This window comes from Pezoporus occidentalis, unplaced genomic scaffold (genome assembly GCF_034315485.1).
Source record: "Pezoporus occidentalis ecotype Australia unplaced genomic scaffold, CSIRO_AGI_Poc_V1 ctg145, whole genome shotgun sequence".
Lineage (NCBI taxonomy): Eukaryota > Metazoa > Chordata > Aves > Psittaciformes > Psittacidae > Pezoporus > Pezoporus occidentalis.
The window spans coordinates 724,305-737,427 of NW_026913263.1; the positions used below are offsets into that span (position 1 = coordinate 724,305).

At 37.1% G+C, this 13,123-nt stretch overlaps 1 protein-coding gene across 9 annotated transcripts in view; it reads right to left on the minus strand.

Annotated features, from left to right (window-relative positions):
* DOCK3 (dedicator of cytokinesis 3) overlaps nucleotides 1-13,123 on the minus strand; it is a 205,349-nt gene that overhangs the window by 129,354 nt on the left and 62,872 nt on the right. For all 9 annotated transcript variants that reach the window (XM_062610197.1, XM_062610194.1, XM_062610199.1 and 6 more), the window contains exons 6-7: nucleotides 9,237-9,385; nucleotides 1,077-1,161 (exon numbers count right to left, since the gene is read on the minus strand). In XM_062610197.1, coding sequence (XP_062466181.1) covers nucleotides 1,077-1,161; nucleotides 9,237-9,385 — 234 coding nt within the window. The remainder of the gene's footprint in view (nucleotides 1-1,076; nucleotides 1,162-9,236; nucleotides 9,386-13,123) is intronic.

The window sequence follows — 13,123 nt, forward strand, 5'->3', positions numbered from 1 at the left end:
TTGAATTTTGTACTGAGTTATTTCTATAGTGTTTGAAAGAAAACTCTGCTGGAATCACACCAAACTCACCCCGGAATATGGCAAATCAGGAACAAACATCAGCAATACTACAGAACAATCAACTTCAATATTTCTTATGTAACAACTTTAATTCCTTTCCATGAAATCCACTGTTACACGGTGCAAAGAATCCAAACCAGCAACAGCATGTTTAGAAAACATGCCTTTGGTTTATAGAGGAAGTACCTCTTGCATATCAAACTCCCCCCACCTAGGCATGGACCTGTCACTCTCTAATCTTAGGTAGCTGAAAGCCAAAACCAAAACCATTTTAAAATAGGAAATTAAAAGCTTACTAGAAGAGAGGGACACTGTAACAATATTTATTTAGACAACCCACTATTTTCTTTCGCAGACATTAAGCTAAGAAACTGTATTAAAGTAACTGCTGGTCTGCTTGGTTGTTGTGTTGTTTTTTTTCCCCTCAGGAAAGGTTTTCATTCAGTTTTCACTGAACATTCCATGCTGCTTCTCCATTTACACTTATATCATTAACCATAACAAAGTTAACTGTATTACACAGTCCTACTAACAAAGAAGAATCCAAATGCAGTTAAATTGTAAAATGCATTAGTGGCTTTACAGGTTATTAATGGCACAATCCACATTTCTAAAGCAACCTTAACTTTGCTCTCCAAAAGTTTAAAAGGATTCCCATTAGCTATATGTGACACATCTAATTTTTTAGAACATCATTTGCAGCTTCTGAAACAATAGATTTTAAAGCCAAGAAAACTGTAAGAAGAAGCAACATTCAAAATTACCTTTCCCAGTTTTCATTCCATGTTACGTTATAAATTAAAATTAAAATACAGACCATTTCTGAAAGAAAGTTAGCTCATTCTTACTAAACTCTGGGTATAGAGACACTGACTGTTCTGGAAACTGGAGTGCAAACGAAAAACACAGTCACATTACGACACTGATCTAATCAAGAAAAAGAGTAAAGAATACACTTTCCCCCTCCTTTCCCTCCCAAAGTGAAAACCCAAAGACAACTCCCACAGATTTCTTACCATTTTATAAAGATCTGAAACACTGATCTGATCTGAATCCACAACCTCAAAGTCCTTCCGAGGAACTAAATCTAGGCCCAAATGTCTGCAAAAGAGAATGAAGGAACAACGGTAATTATAATACATTAGAGTGGTTACTATTATCTACAACGTGCTTACTCAAGGCAATGATACAAGCAATACGAAACTATTTAAATCTTTTTGCAATTATTCATCATTAAACAGCTAATCCTTCTAAATAAAATCAAATGCAAATATCAAAAATACACTATGAACTTGTTACGTTTTGTTCACTGACTTCAGTGCAGCTGGGGCAATCAGTGTGAGGTGAAACTTCTGGCCAATATATTGGCGCAGAATCCAGAACAAGTTAATTTCATACATGGAAATGCAGCAGGCAAATAAAGTTGATACTCTGGTTTCAGCTGCATGACTTGAGTAGGTTCCTTCAACACATAATGAAGGAGTTCCATTAGCAACCCTGTTCAAATGTGCCAATAGATACTGCACCTTGGGAAGCTGCTTTGGAATTCCTGGTGTTCATGCAACTAAATCCCCAACTTCATTATTGTATAAACAGTTGGGTTTTTTTTTTTATAACATACTATAACTACAACAAGAATTTTAATCTGTATTTTTAACACACACATACCAAAAAAAAACCCTTTTAATTACTCTGAACTAACAGCTTATACATTTGATTTGAGCCAAAATATTTTACCAAAAAAAAAGCATACCAGTGTAAAGAGGGTGATTAGTTAAAAGATTCTGCAGTAAAGAAGGCAGTTCAGGTCATAGCTGCACGTGAACAGTAGGCAGCATAAGGTATTTTGCATCCAGAGAAATAAATTAACAACTATTAACAATATTAAGTAATAATTGCAGAGCGTAGAACAAGACAACCTAAGAGGTGCCAAACCCCAACTTTTGCTTCTTAGCTCTTCAGGTTCTGAGGCATAAGTAGACCTGAGCATTAGAACAGAAAGCTATTCTAAACACATACATCCAGAGTAAAATTGAAAAAACAGCCGAATGAACCATTTTCCTGCTTTCATCTTCTGTAACTGCGATACTTCATTTACAGATGTTTTATATTGAAATACTTTATCGTCTTAGAGAAAAAAACAAATCAGAAGAGGTGCCCTCATGGACCACCTTTGCACTCTGACAATTGACTTTCTCTTTTCCTTTGTGATCAATTTTGTAATCAGAGAGGGAAACATCCTTGCTCCTGATGCCAAATGAAAAAATTCATTGGAAATAACCTCTCAGGTACTGCAGAGTAATTGTACGGTGCAATAAACAGAAGGCTCCAGGCAACACAGCGTGTCTTTCTGAGCAATGAACTTAAGACAGCAGCCTGGAAGGACACATGGTTTGTATGAAGCCCTTGACGCGTGGTTTGTGTGAAGAACCTCCACTGACCGCTAAGTTTACCCATAAGTTTCATTATGTTCCTCCCTAATTCTTGCTGAAACTTTGTTTAATCAGGTTTTCCTTCTTTAATTATATCCCAAACCCATGACATCTCAAAAATTAAGCTCAGCCCTAGGCTACTTGCTGGCAAACAACCGTTAGGCACTGCTATAACTGCAATTTAAATAGTGTACTGACAAACTGCAATTTCCACATTCTTAGTTCTTTGCCAAAATTAATTATTATTTTCAATGGAAAAAGGAATAATATTCCCTCTTCGATGCAGTTTTCATGCCAAATACTGGTTTCTAAACTCTAAGGCTAAATTGTGAAAGTGATGGTTATACACCTTTCCCATGCTTCATTTTGATTAAACCTGACAGACACAAGCGGCCCAAAACCAGTACCTGAAAGCTGCAGCTGCAAAAAGGAAAATTACTGTATCTGTTCACCAAATGAAAAGATTAAAATAAGAATGCACTAAGTAATCCTTAACCTGCAGCTGCTGCTTGAGCCTACTTGTAACAGAAACCTATAAATAGAAATATAAAAGAAATATAATTGAAAAAGGATGGTTAACAGCTAAAATAGTGACATGCAAAGAGCCACCACGAAAGTTTGTTTTAAAGAAGTTAATGCTCATCATTTTCACAGAGTTTTCCTGAATCTGAAATCTAAACCACCTCCAAAATTCCCTGTCACTCCCAGGTAAACACACCCACCCCTGAAGTACATTCATAAAGGAATTTCTCCTCAACATACAGATATTAACAAATTATTTCCTAATAATGTTATCAAGCTCGCTTTTAAGTGCATTACAGTTCCAATGCAGTTACAAAGCACTATTAAAGCTTCACAGAAAAAGCTGCCAAGGCTAAGCAATGGTCTGATACTGTTCTATTCTCCTAATTTCAACTCTCCAGAGAACTGAGGTCAAACAGTGGTTGGACTCATTACTCAATTCATGACAAAGGTATTATCTTCTGCTTAATAATGTTCTGCACAACTGCAATGGCATCTCTGTGAAACTTATCCGATATCCTATTTTTAGTTAAATCCCTTAACACCATGGATTTTCAACCCAGAAGATTCTCATTCTCTAATACTATGTTAATCCTGCACATTACTTGCCCCCAGCAAATAAAGGTGCCTTGTGCTTTAGTACTAACATGCTGCTATTTATTGTGCACGTGGAAGTCTGGGTTTATGCACTTCATTTGTATCTTCTATTTGTTCCCTGCGAAGGACTGACAACGTAACGCTTGACATGGCAACACTAGTCAGTGCCCCAATTTCACTCTCCAGTATCAAACACTGTGGGAATGTAAGAGCACCAGCTGCCAAGCAGTATTTCTCCACAACACAGCATGCATAAAAATTAGATAATGTGCTGGTTTGTTTATGTGACAGTTCCTCTCTCCACAATACTTTATTTTACAAGCAAATTTATGTGCTTTCTGTTCTGCTTTAACATTGAACTGCCTTTCAACAATATTTCCCAAGCATACCAACAGAATTGCCCCAAAGCCTCTCAATTAGCTCTTGATAGCATATGCCTGGGATAACTCCACCTGAAATTTAGATATTCCTCCTCTTCTACATAGAAGTCTTGAGAAATTTCCTTTTTTTGGAGAAAAAAGAAATTAAAAGTCCACCCCACGCTGTCTCTAGGTGTCTCACAACTAATATGGAAACAGGCTGATAAACGGAAATAGCACTTTCAATATTGAAAGGGATGGCCATCAGACTACTTCAGATTAACTGGGCTTCTAGATAAAGTCAACTTGGTTTAAACAGTAAGTTCAAAGAACAATCCTCATTTCTAACCTTTCCATTTCCTTATAATACAAATGCTACACCATTTAGAATTCCTAAAACCCCAAGTCAGAACAACTCTTCCTAGCAGAATATTACAGAAATAAGTCATCTGACTAAAAAAAAAAAGAATGCCTTTAAGATGCACATCCACTCTTAACAGATTGGAAGAACTCATCACATCTCTAGAGTGTGCAAGATCTCATCCCCTTTGCTCCATAAATGTGCACTTCACCTTGACTCTTTTCAGCTTTAATGTTACAGCCACCCATTTTCCTTGTGTTCCTTCTCTCACTGTATCAAAGCCTCATTTAATATTACTCATATTTCTCTTACACAAACACATTTCTAAAGGTGGTGAAAGGAAAGGAAATGATCCTGACAGTGATTCCCATGAATTACGTGCAGACTTCGAAAGAAGACTTTGAAAGAAATACCATGGAAAATGAAATTGATTCGAAACATGTTTGTGAAAGTTTTCGGTGCAAATACAACTTATTTGACAGAATCAAGTTATTTTAAGTTATACAAAAACTGCAGGGGCTGTAATCTGTAAAGAAATTAGTAAAGCACTGATGTAATGCCACACAGGAAATTATTTCTTAACATGAAGCTGATGAGATGAAGGTAAGCAATCCTAGTGAGGAACTGATTAAAGGAAATGGTGGCAAATACATCTGAGCATGGGAGTACAAGACCACAGAGAGAGGTAATTAAGGCTTCCCCCAAAGACTGACATCCAAAAGTGTCTTACAGTTTTAATCCTATTCAACCGTTACTACAAGTATATTCAGGAGAGAGAAAAAAATACATGTTTAGAGAGAAATGGCAACTATCCTTGCAATCTTAAGGGCATTTCATTATGGTTGTTTAAACCGTTCGCTCCTTTCTATTACCTGCAACAATAACAACTACAGTATTAAGAAATTCTTTAACTCTCAAACTGATTTCCAGCTATTACGATCTCATATGTACATTTAATACATATCTCCAACTGCATTTTATGAACTTTGAGCTAATAGTTGCAACATTGCCAGGAAGTGATTATTATTCCTTTTACGTCAATTAAAAAAAAGACACTAAGGTATGTCACTCAAAGTCCCAAAATAATCTTCTCAGGATGTGAGCGCTGAAATTTAGGACAATTTTAAAAACTATGCTTACTTCCCTGGATCACACTCGTCCCTCAACAGCGTAATATATGTTAGTAGCCAGCAGGTACTAACATTGCAACTGTCAATGGCTTTGCAACTTCAATTTCGATGGAAGAGGAAGTCCATGACTTTAAAACAGTGTTTCATTTTATTTGTATGACAGTGTCAAAGATTTATTTCTAACATCACACACACACACTACTTTTCCTTCTCAACGTTCATTTGTAACTTTTGGCTCTCTGTGGATCTTCCTGTGCAGAATTTATGGCAACTATTTGGAAGATTTCTTTTAATGCAATGACTTCAGTACCATTTTATGTGAAAAAGAATAACCTTTGACTAAAAAGTAAGAGAAGCCCACAAACTCATCTTCTTTATGGCTTTTACCTCTCAAAAATCGCAAACTATTAGTGGTTCCCCACGCCCTACTCTGCTTCTGAACCTGAATAGAGTATCCATCCCCACATTTATAGCAAAGAAGTGTCTTTCCTCAGTATAAAAAGGAAATTCATTGTGCTCAGAAACCTGGATGCTTTCTGTTAATCTCCTGACAGGTTTTATATTAACCTGAAAGAATCAATCCTGAAAATGTTTAAGATGACCTCTGATTTTTATGTTATATTAGTTTAAAGAAATCTCATCTGCCCTTTTGTTAAGTAAGATAAGCACATACTGCTATAATAATTTTTTGCACTGGAACAGAAACATTTCAAACAGAAGCTCTGTGAAATTCTTTCATCTGTTTTTGATGCCAAAGACTGTAGAATGAAACAGTTCTTTTACTAAAGGTTAATTCTGGTTTCCCATTCTAATCACTAGTAAAAGTTGAAAGACTTAACTATTCATTAGACAAAACCCCACAAAACCAAATAATTCAAAATCAAGTTTCTATTTTACTTACAATATGATTTAAAATGAGATGAAGCACTGCAGATTTAACTCCATAACATGATTTAAAATATTATGATAAACTGCAGACTTCAGCTTCATGTTTTCTTTGCTTCCTGCTCTACAACTCTCCCCTTGTTATTTACAGACCATTTGACAATTCCAATAGCATTTCAGACTTCAACAGATCAATAGTCTAATAAATTGTATCCAAGTGAAACATTTTTAAAAACACAAGTATTTGTAACATTCTGTATAAAAAACATGGCAAGATTTCTAGGAAAAAAGACAACATCCGAGATTTCACCTGTACAAAAATACACAGAAGGATGTTTAAAACTGAAAGTCTAAACCCACTAAGATGCTTACCTGAACACAGTAAATTCTGCTCTTTTGAACAACTAGAAAATACAGCGGTAACACTCATTATATGCACAGAAATCCAAGCTAACTGTGGGCAACTGGTAAAAGTAATGAAGCATCATAAAAAGGATGCATCCAGGATCATATTTTTGTCGTGGGGAGAAAACGTGTAAGCAACAGAAAATTAAGTTGCTACAGGAAGTGGACATCAGTATTGCATTATAAGAACTACTAGTAACAATACAAAAGGTTAGCAGCAGTAACTGTAAAATAAGTTCTATTTCTACACTTTGAATAGACCAAACTACAGAGCAAAACCTCTTAGACTAAGTATACAGAAATAAGAAAAAATCCCTGTAGTATTTCTGAAAATAGTCTGATTTCTTTTACAAAAAGTTTTTTACTTACTAATCCAAAGAGTGCATTTGTCCCTTGATCTCCACCAACTCCCATGAGAACACCAAGGATGACTACCAGAACCACTGCCAGTGTATTTAAGGGAAAATGATACCAGCTCAACAAATGGAAAAAAACCTAACTGCTGGTGACAAAAGTGTGACTTTCATCCCAAATAATACAATGCATTAATGATCAAGGTGAGGATAAAAGTAGCTTTACACTAGATAAGCATACATGCTACATATTGAATGCGTAAGATCACCTGTTTCCTGAAAGTTACGTGGTCATGGAATGTCTCAGATTGAGCAAGTCTGTAACTATTCAAACTAGTACAAACTGCATGGATTTAAGGTTCTCAGTTAACATTAAGGAACATTAGTAACATTTTTCATTTCTTTTATTCTCAAGTGTCAAGTATACCAGCAATCAACATTCTTTTATTACATTATTTGAGAAAGGGCAGCACTATCTGAATATGTATATGAAAATCATTAGGATTTTTTTTAAAGATTAAGCCAGGTGGTCATGAGTTTTATGATAGACTCAGGAGAAGGGAGGCACAAGAAAGTGCCAGGATCTCCCAGAAATTCCGCAGAAAAGAGTGATTTTGCAGAAAGACCTTCCAAAATCCCAGACTGCAGGGTGTACAGATTTCATTAAATACCTCTGCACTCACATGCCTTTTTATGCAGTTCCTTTATTAATACCCTCTTCTGGTTAAGCATGTATCTCTGATAATATACACCTTTTACTCTAGGGAAGCGAGTCCCTGTTTTTATGTAGTAAGAAACACAAATATATTTTTCCTAAATAAGCATCCTGAGCAGATTAATTTAATCACATATTTATATTTACTGTTTTCACTGATGCTTCTCCATAATTGTCATGTATTAGATTTACCTTTATAGTTTTAATGTACTTTGTATTTAATGATTTTACATGAATAAAGATGTCTATAGCCACCTCACTGAACAAGCTATTTTCTTCACTGCTGCACTCATGTCTACTCTCCTTATCTTTTTTTCTTCTAACATTTTTGCAGCTTCCTGATGCTGATTTTATCTATACATTCTTTGAATGAAAACATCTAGGCATAATGTTCAAAAATGGTCTCTTGGTTCCGTTTACTCCACTGGGAATAAAAATGGAAAATATCTGTAACTTGGCACTGCAGAACAATGACTTGATGCAATCTATTAGTCTATGTCCTTCAAAGCTTGCTTTCAACAAGAGAGAAATGAAACGTAGCATGGGAGCTAGTCATATCTTGAACTTAGTCAAGTATGTCCCTCAGAGGGAGTCCTGAAGTAGGTGACTAAAGAACAGAGCCATAACAAAGATATGTTAGTGAAAAACACTTTACTTTCTTCCTTAGCTGTCAACATCCAGAATTCCCTTCTGCCCCCATATATTAATTAGCACTAATCCTCCTCCTAGTTGAAAAGCAACGTCTGAGGAGGGGGAGATTTCCTCTGAAAAGGCCATGTGCATTTTATACAAAACTTACTGCCTGATAACATTGTCAGAACAAAACCAACTCTGGTGAAGGGTTAGTTTTTTTCTAATAGCCATTTATTTCCATTTCAGCTTTTATCTGAATTGCAGTCATCTTTGGCTCTGAAAAAACCTCTCAGCAAATTCACCATGGAACTGACCAAAGAGAGCCTAAACCTCTGAGAAATTACTTTATCTAAAATAAAGTCTAAATATCACACCTCCAGCTCCAATGTCACTGCTGCCAGCGAGATCCTCTTATTGCGCCAACCATGAAAACGCTTCTTCAATTGCAAAAAATGTGGATTTAGTATCTATACAAACATCATCCCAGGCCTAATATTCACTACATTCATATAAAATATGTAAAGTGACCTAATCCTTTTAAAAGTGCAGAGAGACTTGGAAAAGGTCTACTAATAAGCAAACAGCTCGTTTTATAGTAATAGTAGAAGAACTAAGCAATAATCTCACTGTAAATGTTATATTTGATTTCCAGATACTCAAAAGTTCTTCTTGTGTACAAATACTAGTGGAAGGTAAAAGCTGTTGGTTGTTTTGCTTGTATGTTTTATAAAAGCTATTTCAAAACAATCAGAACAAACAGTACCCAGCTGGTACCTGTACTTACTCATTGCCCCAGTCCAGCCTCACTGTGAGGTGTCTCTTGACCTCTCGCACCTGATCCTGTGTCAAGTGACCTGACAGCAGCTGTCTACGTAGGTCAATGAGCTCATTCATCACATGCCGCAGTTTGTAGAAAAGATCTACCTTATGTTTCTGTAAAGGCATATTTTTGGGAGGAGAGGGGAAGAGAGTGAGAAAGAAATAAAGGGGGGTGGGGGAGGAGGGGAGAGAAAGAGGGAGGGAGAGATTAATAAGTTTGGAAAGAGAAAAAGTGTGAGAAAGACAAAGAGAGATAAAGAGAAAGAGATTAATAAGTTACCAAACTTTCATTTATTACCCTACAGGAACATTAATCGACTTCGTACAAGCTTTAAAATAGTTCTATCAAAAAGCAGAGTTAACTGATGCTACTTAACCTGAGTAACTTTGTATTTCTAAAAATTCAGGTTCAGTCTGCTAAGGGGTCCATTTTCTGACAGAACCTCATGCTGCTGATAAGAGGATTTATTATGTACAGCAGGAATCACTTATTTCAATCATATAATAAATCCAGTACTTTAGATTTCAAGTAATGGAGAGGTGAAAAAGTTGTTTTTCTGCCAGTCACTAGCATCATGGCTCTGAACAGCAGGAACAATTCACCACAAAAGAAAACCATTCCTAATGTTTTTTATATCCCAGTTACTAAGACTGACATGGGTATCTATGTTGGGGGGGGATATGAATATTTGTTATCTGCACTTTAATACGGACTAAAGCAATTAATGATAAAATCCACCTGCAAAACTACTTTAAAAGATTAATATTACCATAGAGAGTACAAAAAAAAAACAACCCCAAAGCAAAACCCACACCATACCCATCAGGAAAAATAAATGAAGTCTAAAACACCACCACAATCCTTCCTAAAAGAACTACTATTCTTTAGCATTCTTCAAATATGAGAGTGAAGAAAAGGGGAAGGGAGGGGAAAGCAAAACTAAACTCTCCAAGTCCAGCCAGACTTTTTTTTTGCCCCTGCAGGAAATAGATATATGGGAACCCACAAAAAGGAAAGTCTGAGGCTAACACTAAGGTACCCTAAGGCAAGGAAGCACGTCCAAACTATTCCAGATTTCTAGGTAAAAACTGTGTGTCAAGGCAGCTCTTTTCTACATGTCCATGTCTCACACTGCATAAAATTGCCAATGGGCAGTGAGTGAGGATCCCAAGTTGAAAAATAAAATCTCCTTTTACAGCAGAATGCTGTTTTTTAAACAAATAAGCACCATTCCCACTTGTATACAAAGCTTGAAATGCCTGAATCTCACCTGGGGAAACACTGACTGGGTGGCCTGAAAGTGAGACTTTCTAAGTTAGCACTGTCCTGGTCGTGTTTCTGCTTGTAAATGAGTGCTTTATAAAAGGCCTCTAAATAAAGATACCTGCGCTCATAAACTAGATCTGACAGAATAACATCACAAAGAAAAACAGAAGTGTTTTCTACTGTAACAAATTATTAGAAAAAAATGTTTTATCAAAAATAGGTAAGATGAGATGAAATTCCATCTACTTGAGTTTGTTTTCCTGAGAGACCACTAGATTTGCGTGACTTAGGAAAACAGATTTCAGTGCAATCCAGTTTGATCAGCAATTTGTGAACTTCTCTGAACTTGCTTATACATCTGTTTTGCTGAAGCAGGTTAAGCACAGATGGAATCATCTGGCATTCTTATCAAACAATATTGAGATGAAAAGATGCACAAGCTTTCAACTATGCACCAACATTGCTTCTGGCCCTGCCTGAAAAATGAAATACAGACGAGATCTAACAGAAAGACATACATGTCCAGGGCTGAAAATACTTACTGTAGGAAGATAATCGTGCACAGCTATAAATATAAAATCACTAGATTTGTGGTTAGATCTTACCACTAGATGTGGTCCAAAGTAAATATAAGCTGAAGACAGGAAATATCCACTGTAATACACTATTAATGTGAACAAGTTCTAACTTCTAACACAAGGTGAAGACAATGGAGTTTGTGACTATCAAATAAGCAAATCTGGACTATTAAAAAGGTCTTTTGGGTCTATTAGTAAAAGAGTTGGCAATGAAATGAATCAGCACAAAAATCATCATGTTCAGACTTTCCAAACAGAACTGCTGAAAGAGCTACGCCCTCACTCTTGCACCGATGGTTCACTCAAGTCCAGAACACTTTGCTTTTAAATTACACTATGTTTTTTTACGTATTTTTACATAAGTATCACAAGTACTTACTTTAAATAGAAATGAGAAATGAGATTTTGGAACACAATTTTGTAAAAGCTGGTCACATTAGGTCCTATGCAGTGATTAAAAAAGAAAAACCCTCAAACTCAACCCTCTCTCGAACCTCCAATCTCTCTCTTGTGCTCCAATATGCCCTTTTCAGTTCCAGTTCTCAGTCTTATCCTTCAAAAAACTGCTTTAAACAAAACGAACAAGTATCAATATTCAGAGAGCTAAACATATGTTGTCCTTTTCATACAACACAACGTCCTCTATAAGGAAGGAAGAAAGAAGGAGGTATCAGCAAAGGGAAAGCAGGGAAGCTGTAGCTGTGATCTCAGGCAAACAGTTAGAAGTGAACCATAGATGCAAAATCCATTAAAGTGAAGGAAATTACTTGTGTGAAAGAGGAGGTAGAACAGAGTTAAATGTAGCTTAACTCCAGGCTAAAAAGAGTTTAAAGCAGTCAAAAAGCAGTTTATAACAGCCCTCCTCACACCACAGGACTCTAGGGACTAATAAATTACATTTCTGGGAGGAGGAGGAAGATGCACAGATTTTAATGGCTGTAGTCAGAGTAGCACCATAAACAAACCTCAAAACTTTATCATCTTGAAAGCAGCTGAGTAAGAAGACACCAGTCAATCTGGTATGCAAGCGTCCATTCTCTTTTACAGTCAATTTTCCTACAACCTATAACCTCCCAGTTTTCACCTGGCTTTGCCACAAGCTACGCAGCAATGAGCACTTGGTCAGTCCATCCAGAACAATCTGCTCTGCGCATTTACAAACGTATTTGGCAAATGCTTCACATCCAGAATATAAAAGCATTTACAGAAAAACTTTGGCAGTAATAACGAGGTGTGTCAGGGATAAAGCATCTGGACAGACCTGATGAACTGCGGGCTCTTGTCACAAACAGCACGTCTGTCCTCGAGCACATCTTGTTGCCTTGTTTTACTATCCCCAGGTACAAACCCATTTGCTGTATTGACTCTGTTACTACTAACAAGTTACACTTATCAACACCTGGATAATCTTCACATTGACAGCTACACATCAAAAGGCAGAGTTGTGGCAGTAGGGGTTTTCTTCCCTTTTACTGACTCCATATTAACTGTGGTGAACAGGCCAGGAGATGGTTCTGGGGTTGGTTGTGGTGGGCTGACTTTGACCTTTGCCAGGTGCCTCCCCCCCAGCCACTCTCTCACTCCCCCTCTTCAACAGACGAAGCAGGGAGGAATACAATGAAAATATCTATGGGATGTGATAAAGACAGAAGATCACTTACCAATGACCGCCCCAGCAAAACATCCAGTTGGCAGAAATGTGTTTTATTGCCAGTTAAAATAGAGTTCGTTGGTAAGAAACAAAGACAAAACCCCCTTAAAGCCCCCTGTCCCCAAGACCCATGCCCTTCCTCCCTCCCAGCAGAGGAACTGGGGCTGGCAGTCCATAACAGCTTCTCTCTGCTCCTCCTTCCTCCTCACACCTTTCCCCTGCTCCAGCTGGGTTCTGTCCCTGGGCTGCAGTACTTCAGGACAAGCCTGCTCCGTGCGCTCCTTCCCTCAGACCACAGTCACTCAGATACCTGCTCAGCTCCTCCTGCTCTGGCCAGCGTGTCCTGGCGCTGTTCC